The sequence below is a fragment of the Ascaphus truei genome, chromosome 9, assembly GCF_040206685.1.
Source record: "Ascaphus truei isolate aAscTru1 chromosome 9, aAscTru1.hap1, whole genome shotgun sequence".
Taxonomy (NCBI): domain Eukaryota; kingdom Metazoa; phylum Chordata; class Amphibia; order Anura; family Ascaphidae; genus Ascaphus; species Ascaphus truei.
The window spans coordinates 8821876-8849563 of NC_134491.1; the positions used below are offsets into that span (position 1 = coordinate 8821876).

The 27688-nt window shown below is 45.7% G+C and overlaps 1 protein-coding gene across 10 annotated transcripts in view; it reads right to left on the reverse strand.

Annotated features, from left to right (window-relative positions):
• The window catches only part of MIPOL1 (mirror-image polydactyly 1), a 434635-nt gene that overhangs the window by 232674 nt on the left and 174273 nt on the right, over positions 1–27688 (reverse strand). For all 10 annotated transcript variants that reach the window (XM_075613311.1, XM_075613313.1, XM_075613312.1 and 7 more), the window contains one exon: positions 23095–23200. In XM_075613311.1, coding sequence (XP_075469426.1) covers positions 23095–23200 — 106 coding nt within the window. The remainder of the gene's footprint in view (positions 1–23094; positions 23201–27688) is intronic.

Genomic DNA, 27688 nt, shown 5'->3' on the forward strand with positions numbered 1-27688 from the left:
TGGGGTTATAGTAGCAGAGGCTACTTTGGGCCCAATGGTAATAATATCTGCTATGCAAAATATACATCGTATTTATGATTTACTGCTCTTTTTACTGTTTTACTGTTGGAGGAGAAAGTGGGAGATTCAAAGGTGGAATGGAGGAGAAAAGGGGAGGTTTAGCTTTTTTTCCCATTATTTCAATAATGAAAACTACAATTTAGCCTATAAAAGTAATAATACCCTCTGGATGGGGCAATACCTGTCCCTGAATGCCCGGTTGGGTATAAAGCTTTGCCTTGAGCCTTCAACTCTTCCACGATGGGCATTAATGGCCATGTAATGCCCGTATAACTAAAATACAGCCCATGGAGTCCTACTATAACATTTGCACTGAATGTTATATTGCAGATCCTCCAACATTTTCATCGTGAAAATAGGTATATTTTATTTGCTACCTCAGAGTGTGATTGAGGAGCTCATATTACCAATAACATTGGTGTATGTATGTATGTATGTATGTGTAACAGTATATATGTAGAAGGATATTTGCAAAGTAAGACACTATGTAATTACCAAACCAGGTGCATCAATTCATAAATAGATTCAGCACTCTTGGTACTTTCATTCAAGAAATATTTAATGTTGTCTTTGACGTTTCAGTCCCCATTGGAACCTTTGTCAAGATGCACAAAGCAAAATCATTTTCTCAAGATATTAAAGGTCCACAAGTTGGGGCCGAAATGTCGATCTGTGAATAAACATCCATTACTGGGAGACCGTGCGAGTGCAGCTACTTCTTTTGCTTGAGCTTCAACCGGGACCTCTCAGAGCCAGCATGCACCCATGGCAGTTCACCTAGTCTAAGCAAGAGTGCTTCTTATCTACCTTCAGCATATAAAAATATATGATTAATTGTCTTCAATGGCGAATTTCGGCTGAAAACAGCCTAAGTGGCTGCTTTGGTGGATATAGAATAAGCCCCTTAATGGCAAGGCCCTTATTGATTGTGTTGTGAAACTGAGCGCTGTGTTTAACTGACTCAGATATTCTGCAGAACAACGAAGCAGGTTCAGATCAGCATGAAAAAGGACATATTAAAGGTGCAGCTCCTCTCAAACCAAATGACAAATTGGGCTCAATGTGAAGCCCTTTGAAGCTGCAGTTCAAGTTGCTGTTTAAAAAAAAAAAATCCATTAAATATGTGCAACAATACAATCTGCACACTGACAAGTGATTAGCTAAATTGCCGATCAATTCGTTCACTGCTGGGGTTGCACAAGAGTACCCAAGATGCAAAGTTCTGTGTGGAAGTTCATGTGACCAGGCAGGCACTAGATACAATTGGTGCACTGCTAGAGAGAGGGCAGGGCTCAAGAGCCAGAGCCTGTCTCAGAAGAGGAAGGGGGTGTGACTTTGTAAATGGTTTATATAGAAACAAAAATGCTTGTTACATTAGAGTAGATTAAAAATATCTTTAAAAAAAATGCTGCAAGTATTTTCTCATAGTACAAAAATTATATATATATATATATATATATACAAAAACAAATAGTAGCGCTAGTACAATACGTTAATTATAAATAATATAATGTGCATAAAAATACTAAGAGTGATTTATATAGAAAATAATAATAATAATGTGATACGTGAATAATGTTGGATAGATAAGTAATTAAGGCACAGGGACAGTCTATATGGAGGAGGCAAAGCTTCTATATGGTCAAGCCTGACCACAATGATAATAACAAAATACAGAAAAAAGAAGCGCCAGTTCCATAAAATATAGAGTAATACGTAGAGTTTATTAAAAAAACAAGAGTGGTCTAAAGGACCAATGTTCAACTGGTGTGATTAAAAAGCAATCCGTATCAGATAAAAGCCGGGTGCAGCAATAGGCAAGTGACATGTAAGAGGATAGTAAGGTGAGGGAGCAGGAGATTGTAAGGGAGGAAAAAACAGTTGGAATATCAGTTGATTCAATAACAGTCCATATAGCCGATAGGAACCCAGTATAAAACAATAGTCACCAACTAGAGAATGTCCCTTCTCAGATGTAAAGTCGGTGTACTGTTGACAGACCTGGTAGAGCACGGAGCTAAATTCCTCGACGTGCGATCTGATTGGGCTGGTGTATCCTGACGCATCCGGTGCCAAAGCGAGGTCTGACACGCAGGAAGTTTTTCACCTTCAACTGAGGTTTGACACATTGGGAGTTCCGTTTAAGCCGCAGGAGGAAAGTACTCTCATTAACATCAGGATACACCAGCCCAATCAGACCGCACGTCGAGGAATTATATATATATATATATATATATATATATATATATATATATATATATATATATAGTGGTTGACAAATCACCAAAAAATCTACTCGCCACACAAAAAAATCTACTCGCCACCTAGTACCAAACGTGTGCTGCTTGGGCCAATAGGAGCTCGCCACGATGTTAAATCCACTCGCCCGGGGCGAACAAATGTATAGGTTTGTCGAACACTGTATATATATATATTGTGACAGAAACCAGGGGTTGGTAATAAACTCCATATACAGGGCTCCCAGGATACTGAACAGTTTCTGTCCTGTCTAAGCTGAACAGGGCAGCCTCGTGGTACAGGCACTCCATTCCACAGTTTGTCTGCTGCCTGTTTTCTGTCACCTGTCATGCTGATTAGAGTTCAGGTATATAAGACCTGTTTCCTGTTTCCTCTGGGCCCCGCCCAAGAGCCTGGAAGGCTGCTGAACTGCAGAGGGGTGAGAAAGCCTCTTTCCCAAATCGCTTCATTCATTCTGTTAGTTTGTCTAAAGACTGCAAAGGTACTTATTTTGTTGGTGGAAGTGGATAAGCCACTTCCAACTCTGAGTCAGGGACATCTAAGTTTAAGTTATCGCTCAGACGAGCAGCTTTTTGTTTGGCTTTGTTTTCTGTTTAAACTGTGGCAGTCTCAGTGCCTGGGACTGAATAAACCAGGCATAGCCTGTTTAAAGGAACAGTACGTGACGTCTCATCATTTAACCTACCCTAAAAGACCGTGTTCTAACAGTCCCGGACAGACGGCGGAGCCCCGGAGTAAGCCGTTTGTCACATATGGTGGAGAATGCGGGCAGAACACTAAAAGGTCTGGGGGTTAAAGAACTTTAAAGAAAAAAAAAAAAAAAAAAGGTTTTTTTTTTCTCTCTCCAAACAAGATGGAAGACGTGGTGAGTGCGCTGGTACGCAATGTCGCTGTCCAGAGAGACGCGAATGAAGCCCTGCAACAGGCGAATGCAAACCAGCAAGAGACAAACCGCTTGCTGAAAGAGGAGCAACAGCGGTTCGCTCAGGGCTTACAGCAGGAACTCGAGATCCTGAGGGAGACTATCAGTAACCTTCCACTGGCAGCGGCAGCCCCAGTTCCGAAAATGACCAGGGCAAGCCACTACCTTCAGAAGATGGGACCCTCGGATGATGTGGAAGCCTATCTTCTCACGTTTGAACGCACGGCACAGAGAGAGGGATGGCCAGAAGCTGAGTGGGCTGGTCTAATCGCACCCTTCCTAAGCGGCGAACCCCAGAAGGCTTACTTTGATCTAGAGCCAGCCGAAGCTAACGTCTATGCAAAATTGAAGTTCGAGATCCTCGCCCGCCTCGGCGTAACCACGGCTGTTCGCGCCCAAAGGTTTCACGCATGGTCCTTCACGATGGATAAAGCCACCCGAAGCCAGATGTATGACCTCATCCACCTCGCCCGGAAGTGGCTACAACCCGAGATCAACTCAGCAAGCCACATCGTGGAACGGTTGGTCATGGACCAGTTCTTGAGGAAACTTCCCTCTGCCTTACGCCATTGGGTCAGTCGGAGTGACCCCCACAATGCGGATGATCTTGTGGCCCTCGTAGAAAGGTACAATGCAGCAGGAGAGCACCCGCAACCCACAGTCGTGGAGCAACCCCACTACCCGAGGTTCCAGGACTCTTCCAGAGACGGTAAAAGGGTACCGGGGTTAAGGGGAGCTGAAGAGCGGCGACCACCTTCACGCAGCACCAGCAACAGTGGTTCGCACACTAAGGGCAATAGCCAACATGGGGAGCCGGGAAAAGGCTCTAAGTGGGACACAGACTATGTACCTAAATGTGTAAATTGTCATGAGAGGGGCCACACAGCAAAAATCTGCCCACTAAATGAGGAGCCCATGCAATGCAACAGCGTGGAACCTTATTCGCTGTTGTCCCAATGTATGGGCCCTAGCCCAGAGGACCCCTTGAATAACCATCTGTGGGCATTTGTAAAGGTTAATGGTAAGAGGGTTCGGGCACTTCTTGACTCTGGGAGTATGGTCACACTAGTGTCCGAATACCTATTGCCCATTAAGAAGAAACAGGTAAACAGTTCACAAAGAGTGGCAATTTGTTGTATACATGGGGATAATCATGAATATTCCACTGTTGATGTTTTTTTTGAAACAGAATTTGGTTCTTTAGATTTCAAGGTGGGTGTTGTACCCAAACTGGCACATGATGTGTTAATAGGGACCGACTTTCCCCATTTTCTAAAAATGTGGTCCCCAGCTCAGAATAGCGCCCAGAGTTCAATAGCAGACCATAACGAAGTGTTAGAAGAAACAAATCCTTTCCCTTTTTCAGAAATGGAGGTTGACGAGGGCCCAAATAAGAAAGGGGAAAAGGAGGAGTGCTGTGAAATTCCCTTCCCCATCACTACTTTGGTAGGGAATACCCCAAATCAAGATGTTGATCAGGCACTTACCACCCCAGTACAGGATAAGACCCTCGCTGACCTAGAGGTCAGTCCTGGGAGTTTTAAGAAGGCCCAGTGGGAGGACCCCACATTAGCGGTAGCAAGGGGAAATATACGGGACCAGAATAGTACTCATGGCCAACCAGATAGGTCACTTGCTTACCCCTACTTCGAGGTAGAGAACGACCTAGTATATCGGGTTGATAAAAGAAAATCAGTTACAACTAAACAATTGTTGGTACCACGGACATTCCGTAACGTAGTATTACACCTCGCACATAGTCATCCATTGGGGGGACACCTAGGGGTGGAAAAGACAAAAGAAAAGGTTCTCCGAAGCTTTTATTGGCCTGGGGTTCTGGCAGAAATTACAAACTATTGTTCCTCATGCCCAGAATGTCAGATCACCGCCCCGTTCAAAGCATACCGCAGCCCATTGGTACCCCTTCCCATAATAGAGGTACCATTTGACCGGATTGCTATGGATCTAGTAGGACCCCTAATAAAGTCTGCTAGGGGACATCAGCATATATTGGTAATATTAGATTATGCTACCCGATATCCGGAGGCAGTTCCCCTACGTAGCACCTCTGCTAAAAACATAGCAAAAGAGTTAGTACTTCTGTTTTCCCGGGTCGGAATTCCTAAAGAGATTCTATCTGACCAGGGAACACCGTTTATGTCCCAAGTAACAAAAGAGCTATGTAAACTCCTAAAAATCAAGCATCTCAGAACCTCAGTCTATCATCCACAAACAGATGGTTTAGTGGAAAGGTTCAATAAAACCTTAAAGAGCATGTTACGCCGGGCGGTCGATAAGGATGGGAAAAACTGGGACTGTTTGTTACCATACCTGTTATTTGCCATTAGGGAAGTTCCCCAGTCATCCACAGGCTTCTCCCCGTTTGAACTATTGTATGGCCGACATCCAAGAGGCTTACTGGATATAGCCAAAGAAACTTGGGAACACGAGGTTACCCCTTACAGAAGTGTAATAGAGCATGTTGCCCAAATGCAGGACCGCATTGCTGCAGTCCTACCCATAGTGAGGGAACACATGGAGAAAGCTCAAGAAGCACAAAGGAATACGTATAATAAGGGTGCTAGGGTCAGAATTTTTTTTCCAGGTGATAGGGTACTAGTTCTGGTTCCCACCGTGGAGAGTAAATTCCTTGCTAAATGGCATGGGCCATATGAGGTTTTGGAAAGAGTGGGAGAAGTAAATTATAGGGTAAGGCAGCCAGGTAGGAGGAAACCTGAGCAAATTTACCATATAAACCTACTCAAGCCCTGGAAAGATAGAGAGGTCTTGTTAACCCTAGTACCCCCAGGTCCGTCAGAGAATCAAGAAACTGACCCAGAGGTTAGCATAGCTGAAACACTGTCCGTGCATCAGAAACGAGAGGTCCAGAGTTTAGTGAGAAGGAACAAAGAAATCTTCTCTACACAGCCAGGTAAAACTAACGTAATTAAACATGACATAGTCTCTGAACCGGGGGTCCGAGTTAACCTTAAACCGTACCGAATCCCAGAGGCCAAGAGAGAGGCTATAAGTTTAGAGGTTAAAAAAATGCTAAAACTAGGCGTAATTGAGGAATCCCAAAGTGGGTGGAACAGCCCTATAGTTTTAGTCCCAAAGCCAGACGGTACAACAAGGTTTTGTAATGACTACCGGAAACTAAACGCGGTGTCAAAATTTGATACTTATCCTATGCCCAGGGTGGATGAACTTGTAGAGAGACTGGGCAAAGCCCGATATCTCACAACCCTAGACCTAACAAAAGGGTACTGGCAGGTTCCCCTCACAGAAAGGGCAAAAGAAAAAACAGCCTTCTCAACCCCAGACGGCCTCTTTCAATATAAGGTGCTGCCTTTTGGCTTACATGGAGCTCCCGCCACATTCCAAAGAATGATGGATAAAATTTTAAAACCACACGTTCGGTACGCTGCCGCCTACCTGGATGATGTGGTAATCCATAGTGAAGATTGGCAGTCCCACCTTCCAAAGGTCCAAGCTGTGCTCGACGCAGTTCGGTCTGCTGGACTAACTGCTAACCCCGCTAAATGCACTATTGGTCTGGAGGAGGCCAAGTATCTGGGGTATTCTATTGGTAGAGGGTTACTCAAACCACAAACACTCAAAGTAGAGGCGATACAAAATTGGCCAAGGCCAGTCACAAAAAAACAAGTAAGGACCTTTTTGGGGTTAATTGGCTACTATAGGAGGTTTATTCCCAATTTTGCAACTAAGGCAACCCCACTAACCGACCTCACAAAAGCAAGAGGACCGCTAATGGTAAAGTGGTCCCCCGAAGCCGAACAGGCCTTTAGAAGCCTGAAAGAAGCTCTCTGTGCCCAACCAGTGTTGGTCACACCTGACTTCTCCAAAGAGTTCGTAGTCCAAACCGACGCATCTGAGGTAGGGCTGGGGGCGGTACTCTCCCAGGAGTCTCAAGGGGAGGAGCACCCCATCCTTTATTTAAGTAGGAAACTAAATCCCCAGGAGAAAAATTACTCCATAGTCGAGAAAGAGTGTCTCGCAATAAAGTGGGCTGTAGAGACACTCAAGTATTATCTGTTGGGGAGAAAGTTCCGATTGGTCACAGATCATGCACCCCTTACCTGGATGTGTCAAAATAGGGAGAAGAACGCTAGGGTGACCAGGTGGTTCCTAAGCCTACAGCCCTTTAAATTTTCTGTGGAACACAGGTCGGGGCACAAACATGGCAATGCCGACGGGTTGTCAAGGATGCACTCCCTAATATCCATGGTCGCTCACCCCTCGAGGTCTGAGCTGGGGGGGAGGATATGTGACAGAAACCAGGGGTTGGTAATAAACTCCATATACAGGGCTCCCAGGATACTGAACAGTTTCTGTCCTGTCTAAGCTGAACAGGGCAGCCTCGTGGTACAGGCACTCCATTCCACAGTTTGTCTGCTGCCTGTTTTCTGTCACCTGTCATGCTGATTAGAGTTCAGGTATATAAGACCTGTTTCCTGTTTCCTCTGGGCCCCGCCCAAGAGCCTGGAAGGCTGCTGAACTGCAGAGGGGTGAGAAAGCCTCTTTCCCAAATCGCTTCATTCATTCTGTTAGTTTGTCTAAAGACTGCAAAGGTACTTATTTTGTTGGTGGAAGTGGATAAGCCACTTCCAACTCTGAGTCAGGGACATCTAAGTTTAAGTTATCGCTCAGACGAGCAGCTTTTTGTTTGGCTTTGTTTTCTGTTTAAACTGTGGCAGTCTCAGTGCCTGGGACTGAATAAACCAGGCATAGCCTGTTTAAAGGAACAGTACGTGACGTCTCATCATTTAACCTACCCTAAAAGACCGTGTTCTAACAGTCCCGGACAGACGGCGGAGCCCCGGAGTAAGCCGTTTGTCACAATATATATATATATATATATATATATATATATATATATATATATATGGACTGCGCCTGGGTGTAGAGTGACAGCAATGAATATTATAAAATACAAAAAAATATAAAGTAAAAATATATATTAAAAACCTATATATCAATAATAATCTCCTGCTGTGCAATCAATACAATCAACAAATGCATGAATAATTACATAAAGATGTGCTGTGGACCCACTTAATTACAAACTCTATAAAAAGTCCTCTGGAGTCCAAATGAAGTCCAATGTGGAAAAAACAAAAAAGCACTATCAGGATAATGGCAGCTTCTTTAAAGGGCACAACGACCTCCCTCTCCACCTGCATAGAAAATAGAAGAAAAAAGCGCCCAATCCTAGTGCATTGCTGTGCAAAAATGTATTTAATTCCCAATAAAGGCTCATAAAATGAACTCACAAACATAAAGGATAGAAAAGCATATTACTGTATGAGTTAATACTCATACTCCAAAGGATCTGGAAGCGCCGCTGCTCTGCTACACTGCTCCGTGACTCCACCGCATCCGGTATAGCCCTCGTGTATCTCTGCCAGCAGGGACCCACGACGTCAGGCTCTCCACAGTTTCCTTTCCCCGGGAACACACCTCGAGATGATCTAGGTTCCCACCGGGGTCACTGTGTGCGGCGGAACGGAAAGATGACGCCACACAGTCAACGAAGATGTCGAGCAGGACTTTAAAACGACGCTGAAAGGATCCACAGCACACCTGGCCCTACGCGTTTCAACAGCTAAACTGTTTTCACACAGTGTCCCCTGTGGGAACCTAGATCATCTGGCTTTGGACTCCGACTACTCTATATCTCCGACCCCGAAACTGGCAAGTACCTCTACGATTCTACACTCTCCTGCCCCGAACCAGGCTATCCACACTAATCTGCTTACCGGACCTGCTCACGCGGCTGTAGGGCGGTGGTTTTCCTGTATCCCCACCTCGGCCTCGCGGTCCAGTCCGGTTTGTGGCGAGTACTCCTATAGTCCCGTGACATTATGCTCAGCCCAACAGACCTGGACTCCGCCGAGGTGGGTCGACGCTTAAGCGAACACGATGGCCTATTCAAGGAAGTAGAGACTTGTCTCTCTCAAAATAACCAGCGTATGGAACTGCTCCAAAGCTCCTTGGGTACCATTTCGGAACAACTCAAATCCCTTCTGTCCTCGCCCGATACCGCTGCCGCTTCTTCTGCTCCTATCTTCTCCCCGCCGGTACCTCCAACTCACCCTCCTGAACCTCGCCTACCCACTCCCAATCGCTATGCGGGAGAGCCTTCAGCATGTCGTGGCTTCCTGGGGCAGTGTTCCATCCAATTCGAGCTTCTACCATCTCATTTTCCTACTCCCCGTTCCAAGGTCGCGTACATTATCTCGCTGTTGACTGATGATGCCTTGGCCTGGGCTACACCCATATGGGAGCAACGGCCGGATCTGACTTCCAACCTGGACTGATTCTGTGCTGAATTCCGGAGGGTGTTTGATACACCAGGTAGGAGGGTAACAGCCGCATCTTCTCTCCTCAATGTAATGCAGGGAAATCGCTCTGTGGCTCGCTACGCACTTGAATTTCGCACTAGTACGGCAGAAACAAGGTGGAATGACGAAGCGCTCGCCGCAGTGTTCTGGCAGGGTTTAAATGACTCCCTCAAAGACGAACTGGCCGCCCTGAAGCGTCCTACATCATTGGAGGAACTCATCGCGCTCTATATCTGTATGGACCAGCGGCTCCAGGAGCGAAGAGCAGAGAAAGGGAAGCGTCAAAAAGGTATCCAACCAACTTCCTTCCCACATACAGCTCCATGGGAGTCCGTCGCCGTATCTTCCGAAGAACCCATGCAGCTGGGTGGGACTCCACTTTCGTTGACAGAAAGACTACGCCGGCGTCGGGCGGGCCTCTGCCTTTACTGCGGAAATAGTGGACACCTGGTGAGTACCTGTCCTTCCAAGTTGGGAAACGCCAGCCCCCAGTGAGTACTGGGAGAACTACACTGGGCATGGTAACCTCTCCTTCCTCTCCCAAACTACCATCCAAGATACTCCTTCCTATAACCCTATCAGGAGGCTTTGGGGACATCACCACACAGGCCTTCCTAGACTCCGGTTCTGGCGGGAACTTTGTCGATCAGGCTTTTGCAGAGAAGAACCACATTCCTCTGGTACCCAAGGATTGGCCCGTGGGCCTTGAAGCCATTGCTGGTAGGCCTTTGCAGCCCGCATTCATTTCACAGCAGACCATTCCCCTCCGTCTTAAGATGACTGGTCACCATTCCGAACACATTCAGTTGGATGCCATCCACACGCCGGCTGTAGATGTGATATTGGGTCTTCCCTGGCTCCAGCTCCATAACCCCCAGATCGACTGGCTCCAGTCACAACCCATCACCTGGAGAGACCGGTGTCAAGACATTTGTCTGGATTCGCCTAAGGCCCTAGTAGGTGCCACACATCCGGAATCTAAGAATCCCCTCCTTCCGGACGCCTACTGGGAGTTCAGAGACGTCTTCGACAAAATTCAGGCGGAGGAATTACCACCCCATCGCGCCTACGATTGCCCGATCGACCTTCTTCCTGGCGCGATTCCCCCCAGAGGTTGTACCTACCCGCTTTCCCCCCCCCGAGACCATGGCGATGAAACTTTACATACAGGAGAACCTCCAGAGAGGCTTCATTCGTAAGTCTTCCTCTCCGGCAGGAGCAGGCTTCTTTTTTGTAAAGAAAAAGGATGGCACACTTCGCCCTTGCATTGATTATCGTGGCCTCAACAAGGTGACTATCAAGAATCGGTATCCACTTCCCTTGATTGCCGGACTTTTCGACAGGTTACAAGGCGCCACTATCTTCTCCAAGCTGGATCTCCGGGGAGCCTACAATCTGGTTCGGATTCGTAAGGGAGATGAGTGGAAGACGGCCTTCAACACGCGAGATGGGCACTATGAGTACCTCATGATGCCCTTCGGTCTCTGCAACGTGCCAGCCGTCTTCCAGGATTTCGTTAACGACGTCTTCAGAGATCTTCTGGATCAACACGTGGTGGTCTACCTAGACGACATCCTTATATTCTCCCAGAATCCCCTGGAACATACTCGGCACGTCAAACAAGTGCTTCAGAGGTTGCGGGAGAACCGTCTGTTCGCCAAACTTGAAAAATGCCAGTTCCACCAGTCATCCACGTCATTTTTGGGTTACATAATCTCTGATACTGGACTCGCGATGGACCCTACCAAGGTGAAAGATGTCTTGGATTGGCCCCGACCCCTCTCTCTGAAAGCGGTACAGAGGTTCTTAGGCTTTGCCAATTATTACCGCAGGTTCATAAAGAACTTTTCCACGTTGGTCGCACCCATCACAGCCCTCACTCAGAACAGCGCCAATCCCGCACTGTGGTCCCCCGAGGCCATCATGGCTTTTCAGGTTCTCAAGGAAGCCTTTGTCACAGCACCTACCTTGGTGCATCCTGATCCAGCACAACCCTTCACTCTCGAGGTGGATGCTTCGGACATAGGGGCAGGGGCGATCTTATCCCAAAGGAAGAATCCACAGGCCAGATTGCATCCCTGTGCATTCTTTTCTAAAAAATTCTCCGCAGCAGAACGGAATTATGACGTGGGTAACCATGAGCTCCTCGCGATCAAGATGGCCTTGGAGGAGTGGCGTCACCTGCTAGAGGGCGCTGAGTACCCCGTCACCATCCTTACGGACCATAAAAACCTCTTATATATTGAGACTGTCCGCCGTCTGAGTGCCCGGCAGGCACGTTGGTCCCTCTTCTTCACCCGGTTCAACTTCCTTATTTCATACCTCCCTGGTTCTAAAAATGTTAAAGCTGACGTACTGTCTCGTCAATTCTCTGTAGAAGATAAAACTGAGGACCTTCAAGAGACTATCCTTCCTCCTAAATGTGTCCTGTCGGCCAATACCTTTGACGCACTGACGGAGATCACCAAGGTTCAAGATCAGATTCCTCAGGGTCTCAGGGTGCCAGTTGGACGACTCTTCACACCCCCTACCTTCCGCCAGAAGGTAATGCAATGGGGGCATGCCGCCAAAACGGCAGGTCACCCAGGGATCAAAAGGACTATCGACCTCTTGCAACGAACCTTTTGGTGGCCAGGCATGCGCAAGGACATTCAACATTTCGTCTCAGCATGTTCCACCTGCGCACAAAACAAGATACCACGGAATAAACCTCCAGGACTCCTGCAACCCCTTCCCATTCCCGATCGACCATGGGAACATCTCTCGATGGACTTTATTGTCGACCTCCCCAAATCTAAGGGTATGGACACTATACTCGTAGTGGTCGACCGCTTTTCTAAACAAACGCACTATATCCCACTCAAAGGCCTACCCAGCGCTGCTAAACTTGTCGAGGTATTTGTGAGGGAAGTCTTCAGGCTCCATGGGTCACCCCAAACCATAGTCTCTGATCGTGGGTCGCAATTTGTTTCGAGATTCTGGAGTGCCTTCTGTAAGAAACTTAACGTTGCGCTTCACTTCTCCTCTGGATACCACCCACAGACCAATGGTCAAACTGAACGAACCAATCAGTCCCTGGAGCAGTTCCTTCGTTGTTTCATATCTGACTCTCAGGACAATTGGCTCGACCTACTCCCCTGGGCAGAATTCGCTCATAATAACCGCAGGAATGAGTCCACACTACAGTCTCCATTCTTTTCTAATTTTGGCTTTCATCCCTCCGCCCTTCCTCAGTCTGGACCTAGTACAGGAGTTCCGGCCGCAGAAGAGAGGATTCGGGATCTTTAAGCTTCCTGGTCTAGGATTCAGGATAATCTCAGACGGGCCACAGCTATGCAGAAGAGACAGGCTGATCGCCATCGTCTGAAACCACCCAATTATGCCCTGGGTCAGAAGGTATGGCTATCCACAATTAACATACGGTTAAAAGTCACATCCCCGAAGCTGGCACCCCGATTTATCGGCCCATTCTCTATATTGGGGAGGATCAATCCGGTTACCTACAGACTGAAACTACCTGCAACTATGACGATTCCCTCTACCTTTCATTGTTCTCTATTAAAACCATTTATACCCAATTCTCAGATCCGACACAGCGCACCTCGCCCCAGACTGGTCAATGGACAAGAAGAGTTTGAGGTACAGTCCATCCTGGATTCTCGTATCTCAAGAGGAGGGCTCCAGTATTTGGTGCATTGGAGGGGTTTTGGACCCGAAGAGAGGGCATGGATTCCGCAAGTCCAGGTACACGCTCCAGGCTGGTCCGGGCATTTCATCTCAAATTTCCGCTTAAACCTGGTATGAATCGTCCGGAGTCCGACCTTGAAGGGGGGGGGGTACTGTAATGCCGCCACCCACGCGCCCGCTTCGGCTCTTACCTCTGCTGCCGGGGCGCACGGTGTCCGGTCCCGTGGCCTCTCCTCTCTCCCTGCATATCCTGCTACACATGCGCGCCGCCGGGGCAGACCCCCGCGCACGTCTACAGCTCCTGCTTTCCTTCCCGGCAGACTCACTCCGCCCCTTCCATCGCACGCGTCGCGCGCACGCGCCACTATGTCCATCTCCACTGCCGCCAATGTACTTGTTCCTCCCACACCTGCCCTGCATCCTGCCTCAGCTATCAGCGCTCTACTTTCATCTGACATCACCGCTGGGGGTTCTCATTGGCTCCTATCAGTATATAGTGCTACCAGCCCTGAGCTGATTGCTGAGCATAGTCAGTCTCTGGTTGTGCTTGTTACAAGCTACTTCGCAGTCTGCTCTTGTCTTCCGTTACAGACCCTTGCTTGAATCTGGACTCCCAACCTCTGGCACCCTCGAACCCCGGCTCGCCCTATGGACTTCTACCTTCTCCTCTCCTTGACTTGGCTCTGGACTCCGACTACTCTTGATCTCTCCGACCCCGAATCTGGCAAGTACCTCTACGATTCTACACTCTCCTGCCCCGAACCAGGCTATCCACACTACTCTGCTTACCGAACCTGCTCACGCGGCTGTAGGGCGGTGGTTTTCCTGTATCCCCACCTCGGCCTCGCGGTCCAGTCCGGTTTGTGGTGAGCACTCCTATAGTCCCGTGACACCTATACATTTGCACGTCCCGGGCGAGTGGATTTAACATCGTGGCGAGCTCCTATTGGCCCAAGCAGCACACGTTTGGTACTAGGTGGCGAGTAGATTTTTTTGTTCGGCGAGTAGATTTTTTGGTGATTTGTCGACCACTGTATATATATATATATATATATATATATATATATATATATATATATATATATATATATACACACACACACACACACACACACACACACACACACACACACACACACACACACACACACACACACACACACACACACACACACACACACACACAGGATATGGCTTGAACTGCAGCTTTAAGGCAGATTAACCAACCTATTTCTTGTTTATTTTATATATTAAAAGGCCCAAAGCCTGCAGTAGTGTTCAGATGACAGTTTATTCTATTTTGCTGTTTGTTGTTTTCTATGAGTAAAACCTCAATAGACTTTTCTAAGAAACTGCATTATCCTGAAGGCTTCTAAAAAAAAAAAAACAACTCTGACGTCCAGTGACATCACGATATCACAATATCGCAAAGTGGGAAGGACTAATCAGTCGTACTCATTTCTGTTTGGGACTAATCTTTCAGGGATAAAACACAGTTTAAAAATCAGTGAGCAGGGAAACAACTAGAGAGGTGAAAACGACACCTTACATTATGGTGAGGAAATAAACGTGCCAGGCATGCTGCACCACTGCAAGAACTGCCCCTGAATGAGAGCAGGCAGGGACGAAGATGCAGGACCTTGTACCACGAGACAACGAGAACCCTGTGAGCTCTACAGTAGATGTCTCCAATTGAGTGAATTTTACTACTTCTCCTCCTGAGGGCATCTGTTTTCTCTCTGTAATTACAACTCTTTCTCTGAAATCTGTTTTTACAGCAGAATCTCCAATAAGGAAATTGGCACCGGGCTATTACAACATTGCTGGGTTATTTCACAACCGTTCTGTGGCTGTCACACGTTCTCCCGAATGCATGCAACAAGCCTGACTAATCGTTGGATTAACACTGGGGATTTTTTATTTTGAACTAGAAGGGTGAGTAACGCAGAAACAACATAAACCAAGCTAAGAATAATATTAACTATGTCAAGTAGATATGTTGCAAGGTGTCAGACCTGGCAGAATGTACCCGCTACAAACAAATACAAGATAATAATTTAGAATACAAAATGACATTTTTTACCTATTGTATTATAAAAATATACACTCGATTTGCTCTACACAATTTACCCCCCAAGAGACACGCAAGTGTGGTACTATGTGCAATAAAAGGAGTTAAAGTAGTAGTGAGGCCAGGGCTGCATACAGAGGGGCTAGGTTTGTCCCAAAGCGGGTGGAAGAAGGGGACACGCCAACCGCGTCCATCAAGACCCGACTTGTCCCCGAACTTCAGGGGTTGGATAATGCCTCCCATCGGCTGGTCCCCTCTCCCGCTTAACAAATAGATCCACCCCCCTCTCAACAAATAAACCCCCAGTACTTCCTCAACGCTTAAAATGACTTCCTCCCATTTAACAAATCGGCCATGATGGCTGATGCTCAGGCCCCGTGAACCTCTTGGCACCCCTGCGTGAGGCTCATCATAAAAGACATCTACAAAGTTGCAGGAGGGAAAGAGAAGTAAAATAAAAATACTAGGACAAGGGTTATGAAGTGAAATTGGTGGGCGGTAGACTTAAGGAAATGAGCACAAGGAACCTTCCTGCATATTTTTGATATGTAGTTGGACACAGAGTCACATATGGGTTTACACAAATGAGATATTTGGGCACTTTATATTCAAGCCATTTATGAACCAAACAATAGAGGAACTTGATTTAAGGAACAGGTACTCTGCTTATTAATTAGCCACTTATTTCACAGTCCTGATGAGCAATTCCGGTGCAGAGCAAGCATGGAGCTTACATTGCAACCAGGTCCTTTCCTTGGCTATAAAAAGGGGAACCTAAAGACTTACATTCATACCCCTGAGGAAGTACTGGCAAAATGAAGTTTCAATTTGGAACCTACAGCACTCCGTAGAACCTTTTGGTGTCATTTTATCCTTTTACTGCTCAGCTGAGACGCTGGATCTGTGGAGACGCTGTGTACGAGTGTCCCTCTGCCATTCAAGATGTTGTCAGTAGGCAGGAAGAAAGACTGCACAGATCGTTAAAGAAGGGTGCAGGAGTCCCTATTTAACAACACCCAAGGCTTATTTGATTCTGGCATTTTGTAAGTGCAATACAGCTATTGCATGTCACCTTAGTAAACAGATTACATTATGTTGTTTTCTCTGTTGTTTTCTCTTTTGTGATTTTCTAAAGGTCTACGATTATTTACCAGACATCTATGTAAGCTGCAGGTCCCTGCTATCCATGGAAGCAGACCCAGTGTTCTCTGGAACCACAATTGCCATTTCTTTATATCTTAAGGTTTCCTTTAATGAACTTTGCACGTCTGACAACGAATCAGATTTTCACTGACAAACAGGGAGGCCGTAATTGGAGAGCAGCAGGTCTCATCCAAAAGTAGATAGAAAAGCCGTCTGAAAAGCTCAAAGGCACTAAGGCACTATACCTTGTGGCATATGCCAGTGATGAGCATGATGGAGATAGAGGAGCGTAAGTAGGGAGAGGGTGTTGGAGAGTTTACTGCTACTAAGCTGAGACAATAGTAAATGTCCGTAGTATAAAGTGCAGAATAATAAGGATCAGACTGGAGTTGCAAGTAATCACGATGAAGCCGTCCTCCGTTGCTCTCGCTCTCTCTCTCCTCACTGTGTCGAACGTGAGTGACATCACTCCCCGGGCACGATCTGAAGTATCAGGAAGAAGATGAATGATCGTTGCAGCAGCAGCCGCTCCAAATTACTGGGACTCACCAGGTAAAAATTAAAAGCAGTGCTTTATTGAAGTTACATTAAAATAGAAACACTCAGGACAAACAAAAATAGAAGAGCCTCCTCCCACGCATTTCGGGCATGAACTGCCCTTTCTCAAGGAGTATGCTTGCAACGATCATTCATCTTCTTCCTCATCCAAAAGTAGCTGACTTTTCTGAATTTACACATATTTCTTATAATACTTCACTATTTATGTAGGTGTTTTTTTTCACGCTTTTATACAGCACACTATCAAAGACGTGATGAGGACTGTTTGGTGCACATTGCTAATTTTCTAAACATACTGTCAAACTGAAGTCTGCATTCAAATTCTGGATGTTTTTACCCATTTAGAGTTCATTGTGTTTATTCCGTTGCATTTGCATATGCCTTCTGTACTTGACATTACTGTCTCTACTAGGGACCAATCCAGGTCTTTTATGGTCTTGCAAGTTGCAAAACTCAGAAGAAACAGACGCTCAATATGATCATGTGAAAGACAATTTGTCTTCAATTGTGCTTGTGTTGTCCTGAGCACTACACAAGAAAGGAGAGCAGTGCAGTTGCTGTCACCAGATCAGGAAGTGATCCCAGTGTTGTGCTGAGAATAGCATTCAATGGAATCACATAAAAATACATTATCATGATGTCCTCGTACTGCAGACACTGCCTTATTACTGCATCTAGAACAGATGTTCATTGTGGAATCTGAAGGATGTCGCCACATCATCTATGCTGTTGTTCCTGGAAGATGTGACAATACAGTTCTTGGCTCCATTTTTCAGCTGTATGTATCATCACTGAAGCGGTATGCGAAACGCGTTTGATGAATTTTGACCACAGCCAGCCACCGTACTCCTCCAAACCGGCAGTTCGTCCAATCAGCAAGCACCCTACAAACCTCTATCTTCCTGCATGAACCATCCCCAAGTAGGAACGGCAGAAAGGGCTTAACCAGGCTGCGCCACCGGGAAGCAGTGGACATAGAGGGACGTGGGAGCTACTGTGAAAGACACCCCAAGGAGACCCAAGACAACGAAGGGACAAACGTGGGGATACTGAGAGGAGTAACATCAAGCTGGAAAGCTATACACCAATGCTTTTGTGAATAAGCCGTTTGTGAGTACATCCACCTTATTTCATTTATTGTTATTAAAATGTATAATGCCATGTTCTTTTTTTCTTTCAACCTTTTTTAAGCGTTTCTACTGGTTGCTGCGGAAGTGTACACCCCATCTCCAGTGTGATCATCATATCACTTCCACTGGTTGCTGCTAAAGTGTACACACCAACCCCAGTGAGATCAACATATGTAAGTGCCTGTAAAATGTTCTATGAAGATCGATGTGAGCATCTGCTAACAACTTTAGTAAATAGGGTGGTGTGTACGGAGTACATCTGAGCCTGTGTCACCTACTTAAGAGTGGTTACTAGTACCTTATTGCCAGTCTACCAATACCTCTTCTATTTTCTCCCCATATACACCTGGTTGGGTTGATGGACTGAGTACACGTGCTGGAGGACTTTCCTTTTTTCATGTATGTATGTCTTTATTTATATAGCGCCATTAATATACATAGCGCTTCACAGTAGTAATGCACGTGACAATCATATGAATAACAAATAATACAAATAACATGTAGCACTGTTTCTTACCCCCCTTCCCCCCCTCTGGGAGATTTACATACTACTACATGGGTGTGTGGTGCTTTACATGTTGGTTGAGGAGACTGGGAGCAATCTCCATTACTTTGAGACCAGAACAGGTTTTTGATCTTCTTCTTTAGTTCTCATCTCTGGTGCTGTACGCCTCCAGCAGTAATGGGCTCGTGGGTGTCCAGAGGTCAGTTCCCAACACTGCATACTTATTCCACTCTACCAAGAAACTGACACTCAGGTAGGTGAAAGATGAACAGGGGTCTTTATTCTATCGCATCAACTGCATTTCTTACATACAGTGGATGCATATCCAGAGGCCTTCCGATCCCTCTAGATGGTGCATACCCCGGTAGTAGGGGGTAATGAGTCTGATGTTCCCCCGGCCAACGCCTGGGGTGGGCCAGCTCATCCTCGCAATGGGAGTCTGACAGCCCATGCCCTCTCCTCTCTCTCCAGAGCACGACTGAATAACGTTTGGCTCTACCTCTTCCTCAGGAAGCAGGGACGAGCCCTATCCCTGATAGGCTACACACAGATCATGGGAATAAGTGCTTCAGACATAAAAGTAACATTGTAGATGAGGATTCTCTTCTCCGAAGAACTTACAATCTAATTGGTGTGGAGAATGTACAAATACAGTAGGAGGGCATTCAGGCAAGTGCATCTGCAGGGGGCCAAGCTTTATGTATTGTGTATAGTATTAGCCACGGTGCTACTTAAATGCTTCTTTAAGCAAGTGTGTCTTCAAGGTGGATAGAGAAGGTGCTAGTCGGGTATTGAGGGGAAGGGCATTCCAGACGTGTGGGACAGTCAGTGAGAAAGGTTTAAGGCGGCAGAGGGCTTTAGATACAAAGGGGGTAGAAAGAAGACATCCTTGAGCAGAACGCAAGAGTCGGAATGGTGCATAGCGAGAAATTAGGGCTGAGATGTAAGGAGGAGCAGAAGAGTGTAAAGCTTTAAAAGCGAGGAGGAGAATTGAGTGCGAAATGTGGGATTTGATAGGAAGCCAGGAGAGGGATTTCAGCAGGGGAGACGCCGAGACAGATTTAGGAAACAGTAGAGTGATTCTGGCAGCAGCGTTTAGGATAGATTGGAGGGGAGACAGGTGAGAGGCAGGAAGGCCGGACAGCAGGAGGTTACAGTAATCGAGACGGGAGAGAATGAGGGCCTGAGTCAAAGTTTTAGCAGTCGAGTAACAGAGGAAAGGGCGTATCTTTTCCTTTTGTCTTATTTTGTTTTTCCAGTCAACTTTGGTTCCAGAGTCCTGATTAGAATATCATTTTTCATTAATCCTTATAACATTATTCCACTTGGTGCCACAAATAAACCATCCACTCTTTACAATAGTCACAAATGTGGTTTATTATTCTACCTAGAAGAACAGATATCGCCCATGTCACTGCCTAGGCTGGCAATGACATATGATATCATATAGTAGGCAAGGACAACCATTGAATCATATGAAAATCTGTGATATCTTGTTATATATTGTGCAAGCATTGGCACTGAGTCCTAAAGAATGTTATGATATAATGTGCAGAAATTACAGATCAAAGCTGTGATCTGGTGTAACACAATGTCCAGACGACATTAAATGCCACATAGGCTTGTGAAAATGTGTGTTGTATGATATGGCATGTTTATTAACCTTTTCACTGCCATATTCTTTTTAATTACAAGTTGAGCTTTCCATTTGTACGCTTCTCAGGTGGATTGCATATTACTGTATGTGACGTCATTTGACGTCACCAACATGAAAAAAAATCTACTTATTTTTTTTAAACTCCCAGATATCTCTAACAAATTATATCCTGACATTAAAATGAATACTAAATTTTATATTGCCCTGTGTTCTCTGAGTACAGATACAAATACAGTATATACTTTTTTGGCCAACACATGCTTTAAATTAGTAAGACCGTTCACACCTGACTTTTTTCAGGGCTGGATGTAAAAGGTGCTGTCTATCATTGACAAATTAAACAAAATTATTACATCCTAGGATAAAAATGCCCCCACAAAAGTATATATTTTCTGAAAGTACATGCCCGAAGAAATTCACACATGGTTTCCATGTCTCTTCCCACAAAAATGTCTGGCTGGGAATCTGTCACAAAAATATCAAGACTTCCTTTCAAGAAATTCTTATACCAGTTTGGTGTAGTTATGGAAATTAATACTAAATGGCATTGCCCTGGTTCTCCGGAGTACATTGATACCAGGTATAATTAGGCCCCAAATCAGTAAAAACTGCGTAAGGCTGAATTTATCAGAGCTGGATGCAGAAAGTGCACGAGCAAAGTAAAACGACTCCCTAGCACAAAAATATCCCCATTAAAGTATATACTTTCTGAAAACACACGTCTCATGGAGTTTAGACATAGTTTCCACAAAACCAAAAAATATCTGGCTACTGAAAACCATAGTCTTGATATTGTTTTCATGAATTTAAAGTAACATTGAACATTGCATACAAATTCCTAACGCAAGCTCAGTGTAATTGTGCAAAGGAATACAACATTTTAATTGCCCTGTGTCCCCCGAGTACACGGATACCAGAAATGTGGAGGTTTTCATGTTTGGCAAACAGAGGCCCCAATACGGCGCAAGGCCTGGATTTCTCAGGGCTAAACGCAGAAGGTGCACATTATCGTTGGCAAGTCAAAACTACCTTCTAGCATAAAAATACTCCAATGAAAGTATATATTGTATTTTCTGAAGTTACACATCACCAGGAATTTTACATGGGTAACGTGTTCCTCACCCCGAAAAAATTATAGCCGGGAATGTTTGTTGAAACCAGATGTGCTGATATTGGTTTGTATAAATTTACACTAACCTCAGATTTTGCCATCCTTGCCAAGACAAAACACCCATAATCCACAAAAAATACCTCCAATAATGTATATATTTTCCTGAAATGATAGGCCCCATAGGTTTTCTACCTTCTACACAAGTGGCAGGGGGAGGGGGGGGGGGGGGAGAATGGGGGAGGGGGTTTAGGATAGTGGCTATCGGATGCTTGGAGGATGTGCCGATGAGCTGGTGCAGTTGGCAGGAAGGTGATTTAAAGAGCCGCCGAAGACTTCACGGAGGGAACTCTAATAACCCTATGTAACATACTGTATATATGTAATGTATTGTGTGACAGTATACTTCAGTACTACCGAGATATCAAATATGTGGTGATGTACTGTGAAAGCATTATCATTCAGTTCTTAAGGGGCATACAATCTTATTTAAAAGGGATAATGAACAGCTATAAAGTGTAATTTGGCTTAGCACCACTTAGTAAAAAGGTCCCTGTGTCCTTACTATTTAGCTTGTTGCCAGAATAACTGATACTCTAACTGTACACGGGCACAGTTCTACCTTCCTGCTACTGATGGAAACCAGGAAGACAGCGGGGAGGGGGGAAGTGTGCCGACCTAGTGTATGTGTGTATTGTGATTTGTATTAATGGGAATTTAACCAGTTTCTCTGATATGGGAGCCTTACAAGATTATAGTCATGGCTATACTTGTTGCATGCAGCAAAAATAATTATGCGATTAGGATCAACTTTATACTACGTATTGTCACAAGTCAAATAGTAGCCGTAGTTAATCAAATGCAGTTTACCGAAAATCACTGGATTTAGATTTTTTTTTTTATAATATTATATTAATTATTTCTTACCAATGGGATCTTAGAGTGATTTTGCAAAGATAAATATGTACACATGTATATGCACATACCTGCCGTTAGTCTTATAATTAAAATCACAAGTACATACAATTTTGGATTCAGGGCACAAAATATTCAAACACCTCTTAATTCTAAGCCTATGAATTGCACACGGGCTAATAAAAAAATGTATATACTGTAATGTGTGTGTGTATATATAAAAAAAATTATATATGTACGTGCGTGCATGTGTGGTTTATATATATATATATATATATATATATATATATATATACACACACACACACACAAACAAATATTACAGCATTTATTTCTGAGGCAGCCAGGGACGATGTGAGGCATTTAAAGGACAGAATCTGGACTGGTTATTTCTCCCCGGCCTCCCCCCCTTTCTTCTCTCCTGCTCTGTTTGTTCAGGACCTTGCAACTAAACAAACAAGCTCTTTGTGATTGGATTGACATGGTGATAACAAGCCGTTTAATGCCCAAATCAGCCTGAATGCAGGTAGAGTCCTCGCTAATACCGGTACCAGGATCTTAAACGCAAAGCCACACAAGCAGCTCCAAACCGCCAACAAAAAGCCCAGAAAGAAAAGTTATTCCTTTCCCTCCCTGAGCAAATACAGCTCGTATTAACTGAGCCACGTCATTCCAGCAACCACATGCCCCATCCACGTTAGGCTTGTGCGTTACCTGCTGTCGTCTCAGCTATCCTGGCTTGTGATGCCTGTTCGTGCAGCTCTGCATCCAGTCTCAGTGCCTGCAGCTCTCTCTCGCTGATCGTCAGGGCTTCCTGCAGCTGAGAATAAACAGGGACATTCAGTGATCAACGTGTGATACTAATAAAAGGATGTATTCATTTACAAACCTACCCTTCAACTTCTTAATAGGAGAAATAGAACGTATACAATAAGGTTCCTGTTAGTAGATACTGAAGCTGGGGTCTACAAAAAGATGATCTCCTCAGTTACCTAATTTCAACCTACACACAGGGCCGCCGACAGGGGGGAATGAAGGTAGAGGTGTCCGGGGCTCGGTAGCACAACTTGGGCCAGATCTCTGGCCAGGCCTGGCTGCCGGTCCTCTCCTGGCCGGGCCCCGGCTCTCTCTCAGATGCAGGCCTCTCTCACTGTCCCATGCCGATGGGCCTCTGTGACGTAAGCACGCCGGAAATAGGCTTGGCTCAGTACCCGGCTCGCGACGGCATGGAGGGAGACCCAGTGTACGCCAGCTCGGCGTGGTACAGAGGGATAGAGGCCTGCAGTGAGTGAGAGTCGGGGCTCGGCCGCGAGAGGACCGGTAGCCGGGCCTGACCAGAGGTCCGTCCCAACTTGCAGTGTCGGCCAGACGGGCCCCCGCAGACAATCCACAAGGTAAATCTGTTTTTTTTTAAATGTATTGGGGGTCTTGTTTATATACATTGGGGGGCAGAGGGGGGGGAGGTCTTTTTTTTAAAAATGTATTGGGGGAGTGGGGACTTTTAAAATATATTGGGGGAGTGGGGGGCTATTAAAATATATTGGGGGAGTGGGGGGCTTTTAAAATATATTGGGGTAGTGGGGGGCTTTTAAAATATATTGGGGGAGTGGGGGGCTTTTTAAAATATATTGGGGTAGTGGGGGGCTTTTAAAATATATTGGGGGAGTGGGGGGCTTTTTAAAATATATTGGGGGAGTGGGGGCTTTTAAAATGTATTGGGGAGGGGGGCTTTTAAAATGTATTGGGGGAGTGGGGGGCTTTTTAAAATATATTGGGGGTGTGGGGGCTTTTAAAATGTATTGGGGGAGTGAGGGGCTTTTTAAAATATATTGGGGAGTGGGGGGCTTTTTAAAATATATTGGGGGAGTGGGGGGGGCTTTTTAAAATGTATTGGGGGAGTGGAGGTTTTTTTTAATATGTATTGGGGAGTGGGGGCTTTTTAATATGTATTGGGGGAGTGGGGTTATATGTATTTTGTGGGGGGGGGATTGAGTGAGAGGAGAGAGGGGGAGAGGGAGGAGTGAGTGAGAAAAGAGGGAGTAAGAATGAGACGCAGGGGAGAGAAATACATGCGAGGCGGGAGGGGGGGGATTGAGGAAGTGGGAGTGAGACGGAGGGGGAGAAATACATGGGAAGAGGGTGGGAAATAGAGGAGACTCATGAGGTGTGACATTGGGGGGGGTGCACGCAATACCGCCGGGGGGGGAGAGCGGGGGTGAACGTAGCTCTAGTCCTAGGCCCCAGGAAATCTTTCTGTGGCCCTGCCTATACAACATACCTATGCAATTGATTTAATTTAGTCCTTCGTTATCCTGTACCCTTACTAGTATGAGGGTCTTCTGATATAAAGAGCATGACAAGTTTTTGTTCATTGCATTTCAATCAAAGGGAATATTAGAACCCATAGGGCAGTGTTTTTCAACCGGGGTTCCCAGGTCATCCCTAAAGGGTTCCCTGCACTTTCAGGGTATTAGAGAGAGTTTGGGTTCTTTACAATATATCTGATCTTAGACGAGCGATTAGAGAGGGCTGGGGTTTCTAACAATGCATCTGATGTATTATGTCACGTGTACTACTGCTGTGAAGCGCTATTTACATTAATGGTGCTATATAAATAAAGATATACATACATCTGATCTCAGACGCGCTATTAGAGAGGGGTGGGGTGGTTCCTTACAGTGCATCTGATCTTGTAATGTGGCTATGATCAGGTGGCCGGTTCCGTAACCTCCTTATATTAATGTAATATTATTCTTTAATCAAAGTTACATTTTCAATATTAAAATAAAATGTATTCATTTTCTTTGAGTAAGTAAACTTCTATAAAATAAAATACAAACATATAACTTAACTCTATTAACATATTGCTGCCCACTTAGTACATTTTCACCCAGTGCCCATTGTCTACATTGTTCGTTGGTGACAATACTGCTGTTTCCATCCTGTGCAGGTCTCTGTTCAGCCAGGTAAATCTGCCTCTTAGCACAGGGTTCTCTGTCCCGCTTTTGGAATATCCTTAATAGATAGTTGTATAGCCTTTTCCTTCATCAGCATCCATCTTTTAGTAATAGATAGTCCTAGTCTCCTCTCTGCTGCTCTCTCTCGCTCTGTCTTGGATTTTGCCATCAACTGACCATCTCCCCATTCAAATTCCAACTGAACTTTCTGCTGCCAACTGCCATAGAACCAAGCACTGACAGTCCCCCCCCCCCCCCCCCCCCTCCCGGGGCTTATCCATGGCCCCCCAAAGTCCAGAGAGCCCCTAATTTCTCTGATTGTTTTTCGTGCCTATTTTGGCACACAGATACTACGAATAAGGCTACTGGATGACAAACATGGAAATGAATAGAAACGCTGAAGAGAGAAAAAAGGTTAAATGAAAGGACCGACACGTTGATCAGATTTGATGTCAAATAAAGTCGTTAACTTTTAGATCGATGAAGAAAACAGGTGCGCAAATCCCATCAGGACATAGAAGAGAGGAAATGAAGACACCAAATAGTGCAATATTGTCAATTACAACAATGTGATCAATGTTGAAGATTCTATAAAGTTTGCACTCACGTGTTCAACGTGATATAAGGGCGTTGTGGTTGTTAGAAGTTACCAACTTTATTTATCCAGATACATGCTCCGGATCAACACCGATAATATTCCATAAGAAAGGAAGGGAAATCCACATACAAAGGAGAAAAAGCAAAATAGTATAATATTGATTTTAATATTAAAAACACAAAGTATTCCACTTACATAAGTGTCTTTGTGGTAGGCATTCAGACCACCCTGGGTCATAGTAGATTAGCCCCTGAGGAAGACTATTAAGTAGAAACGCGCGTTGGGTGAGTCGTGGATTACAGAGTGGTACTTTGTTGGCGACATTCAGAGTGGAAGACTGCACCAGTCAGCCCAGTGTATGCTGTGACAGCCGCGGAGCAGGTGCTGTTGCTGTGAGGAGTGTTATCTATCCACATGACCCAGGCTGGTCTGAATGCCTACCACAAAAACACTTATGTTTTTAATATTAAAAGCAGTATTATACTATTCTGCTTTTTCTCCTTTGTATGTGGATTTCCCTTCCTTTCTTATGGATAAATAAAGTTGGTAACTTCTAACAACCACAACGCCCTTATATCACGTTGAACACGTGAGTGCAAACTTTATAGAATCTTCAACATTGATCACATTGTTGTAATTGACAATATTGCACTATTTGGTGTCTTCATTTCCTCTCTTCTATGTCCTGATGAGATTTGCGCACCTGTTTTCTTCATCGATTGCTGCTTGGATTTGGTCTGAGTCCTGTATCGGGAGCTGCACTCTTTAAGGACCGTATACCAACTGTTTACTGCTATTTTTGTTTAAAGTGCTGTTATTTGCGCTTATTTTTCTGTATCACTGTTAACTTTTAGATACAAGACCATTGGCGTGCCGTTTAATTTTTGAAGTCAAACTTATTTTCCGTCTCCTACAGGGTTTTGATGGGGAAAATTTCCTTTGTTGTTACAAAAACGCATGACGGAAGTGACGTCATGACGCAGAAACGGCTGCGGGCCTTGGCACATGCGCAGAAGGATCCGCAGCCCTCTGGCGAATCACACAGCTCTTCCCTCACCCTTCCAGCCTGCACTGTGTGCGCGCCTGCGCTCGCACCACACCCGCGCATTCGCAGACCTCAAAGCGCTTCCCTCACTTCCAGCGCACACGGAGATTGGAGCCAGTGATGTGCTGTGGCTGCCGGGCTCGGCACACATGCACAGTGGTGGCCGGGCTCGGCACACATGCACAGTGGTGGCCGGGCTCGTCGCACATGCACAGTGGTGGCCGGGCTCGTCGCACATGCACAGTGGTGGCCGGGCTCGTCGCACATGCACAGTGGTGGCCGGGCTCAGCTCACTTGCACAGTGGCGGCAGGTCTCGCCACACATGCGCAATGGTGGCCGGCCTTGGTGCACATTCGCAGTGGTGGCTTGGCTCACCGTACTTGCGCAGTGGCTGCCGGGCTTGGCGCACATGCGCTGTGGCTGCCGGGCTCGGCGCACATGCACAGTGGCAGCTGGTCTCGCCACATATGCGCAATGGTGGCCGGCCTTGGTGCACATTCGCAGTGGCGGCCGGGCTCGTCGCACATGTGTAGTGGCTGCCGGTCTCGGCGCACCGCTCATGCGCAGGAGCAACAGAAATCCAGCAGGTGTAATATTAGCAGCCAAATCGTGTGTATCGCCTATTTATCCTGTTGAACATGCCACCTCCATAAGTCCTAAGAGGAACAACCCTTTTACAGGGGCAATCCCTCCTAGGTCCAAAATGT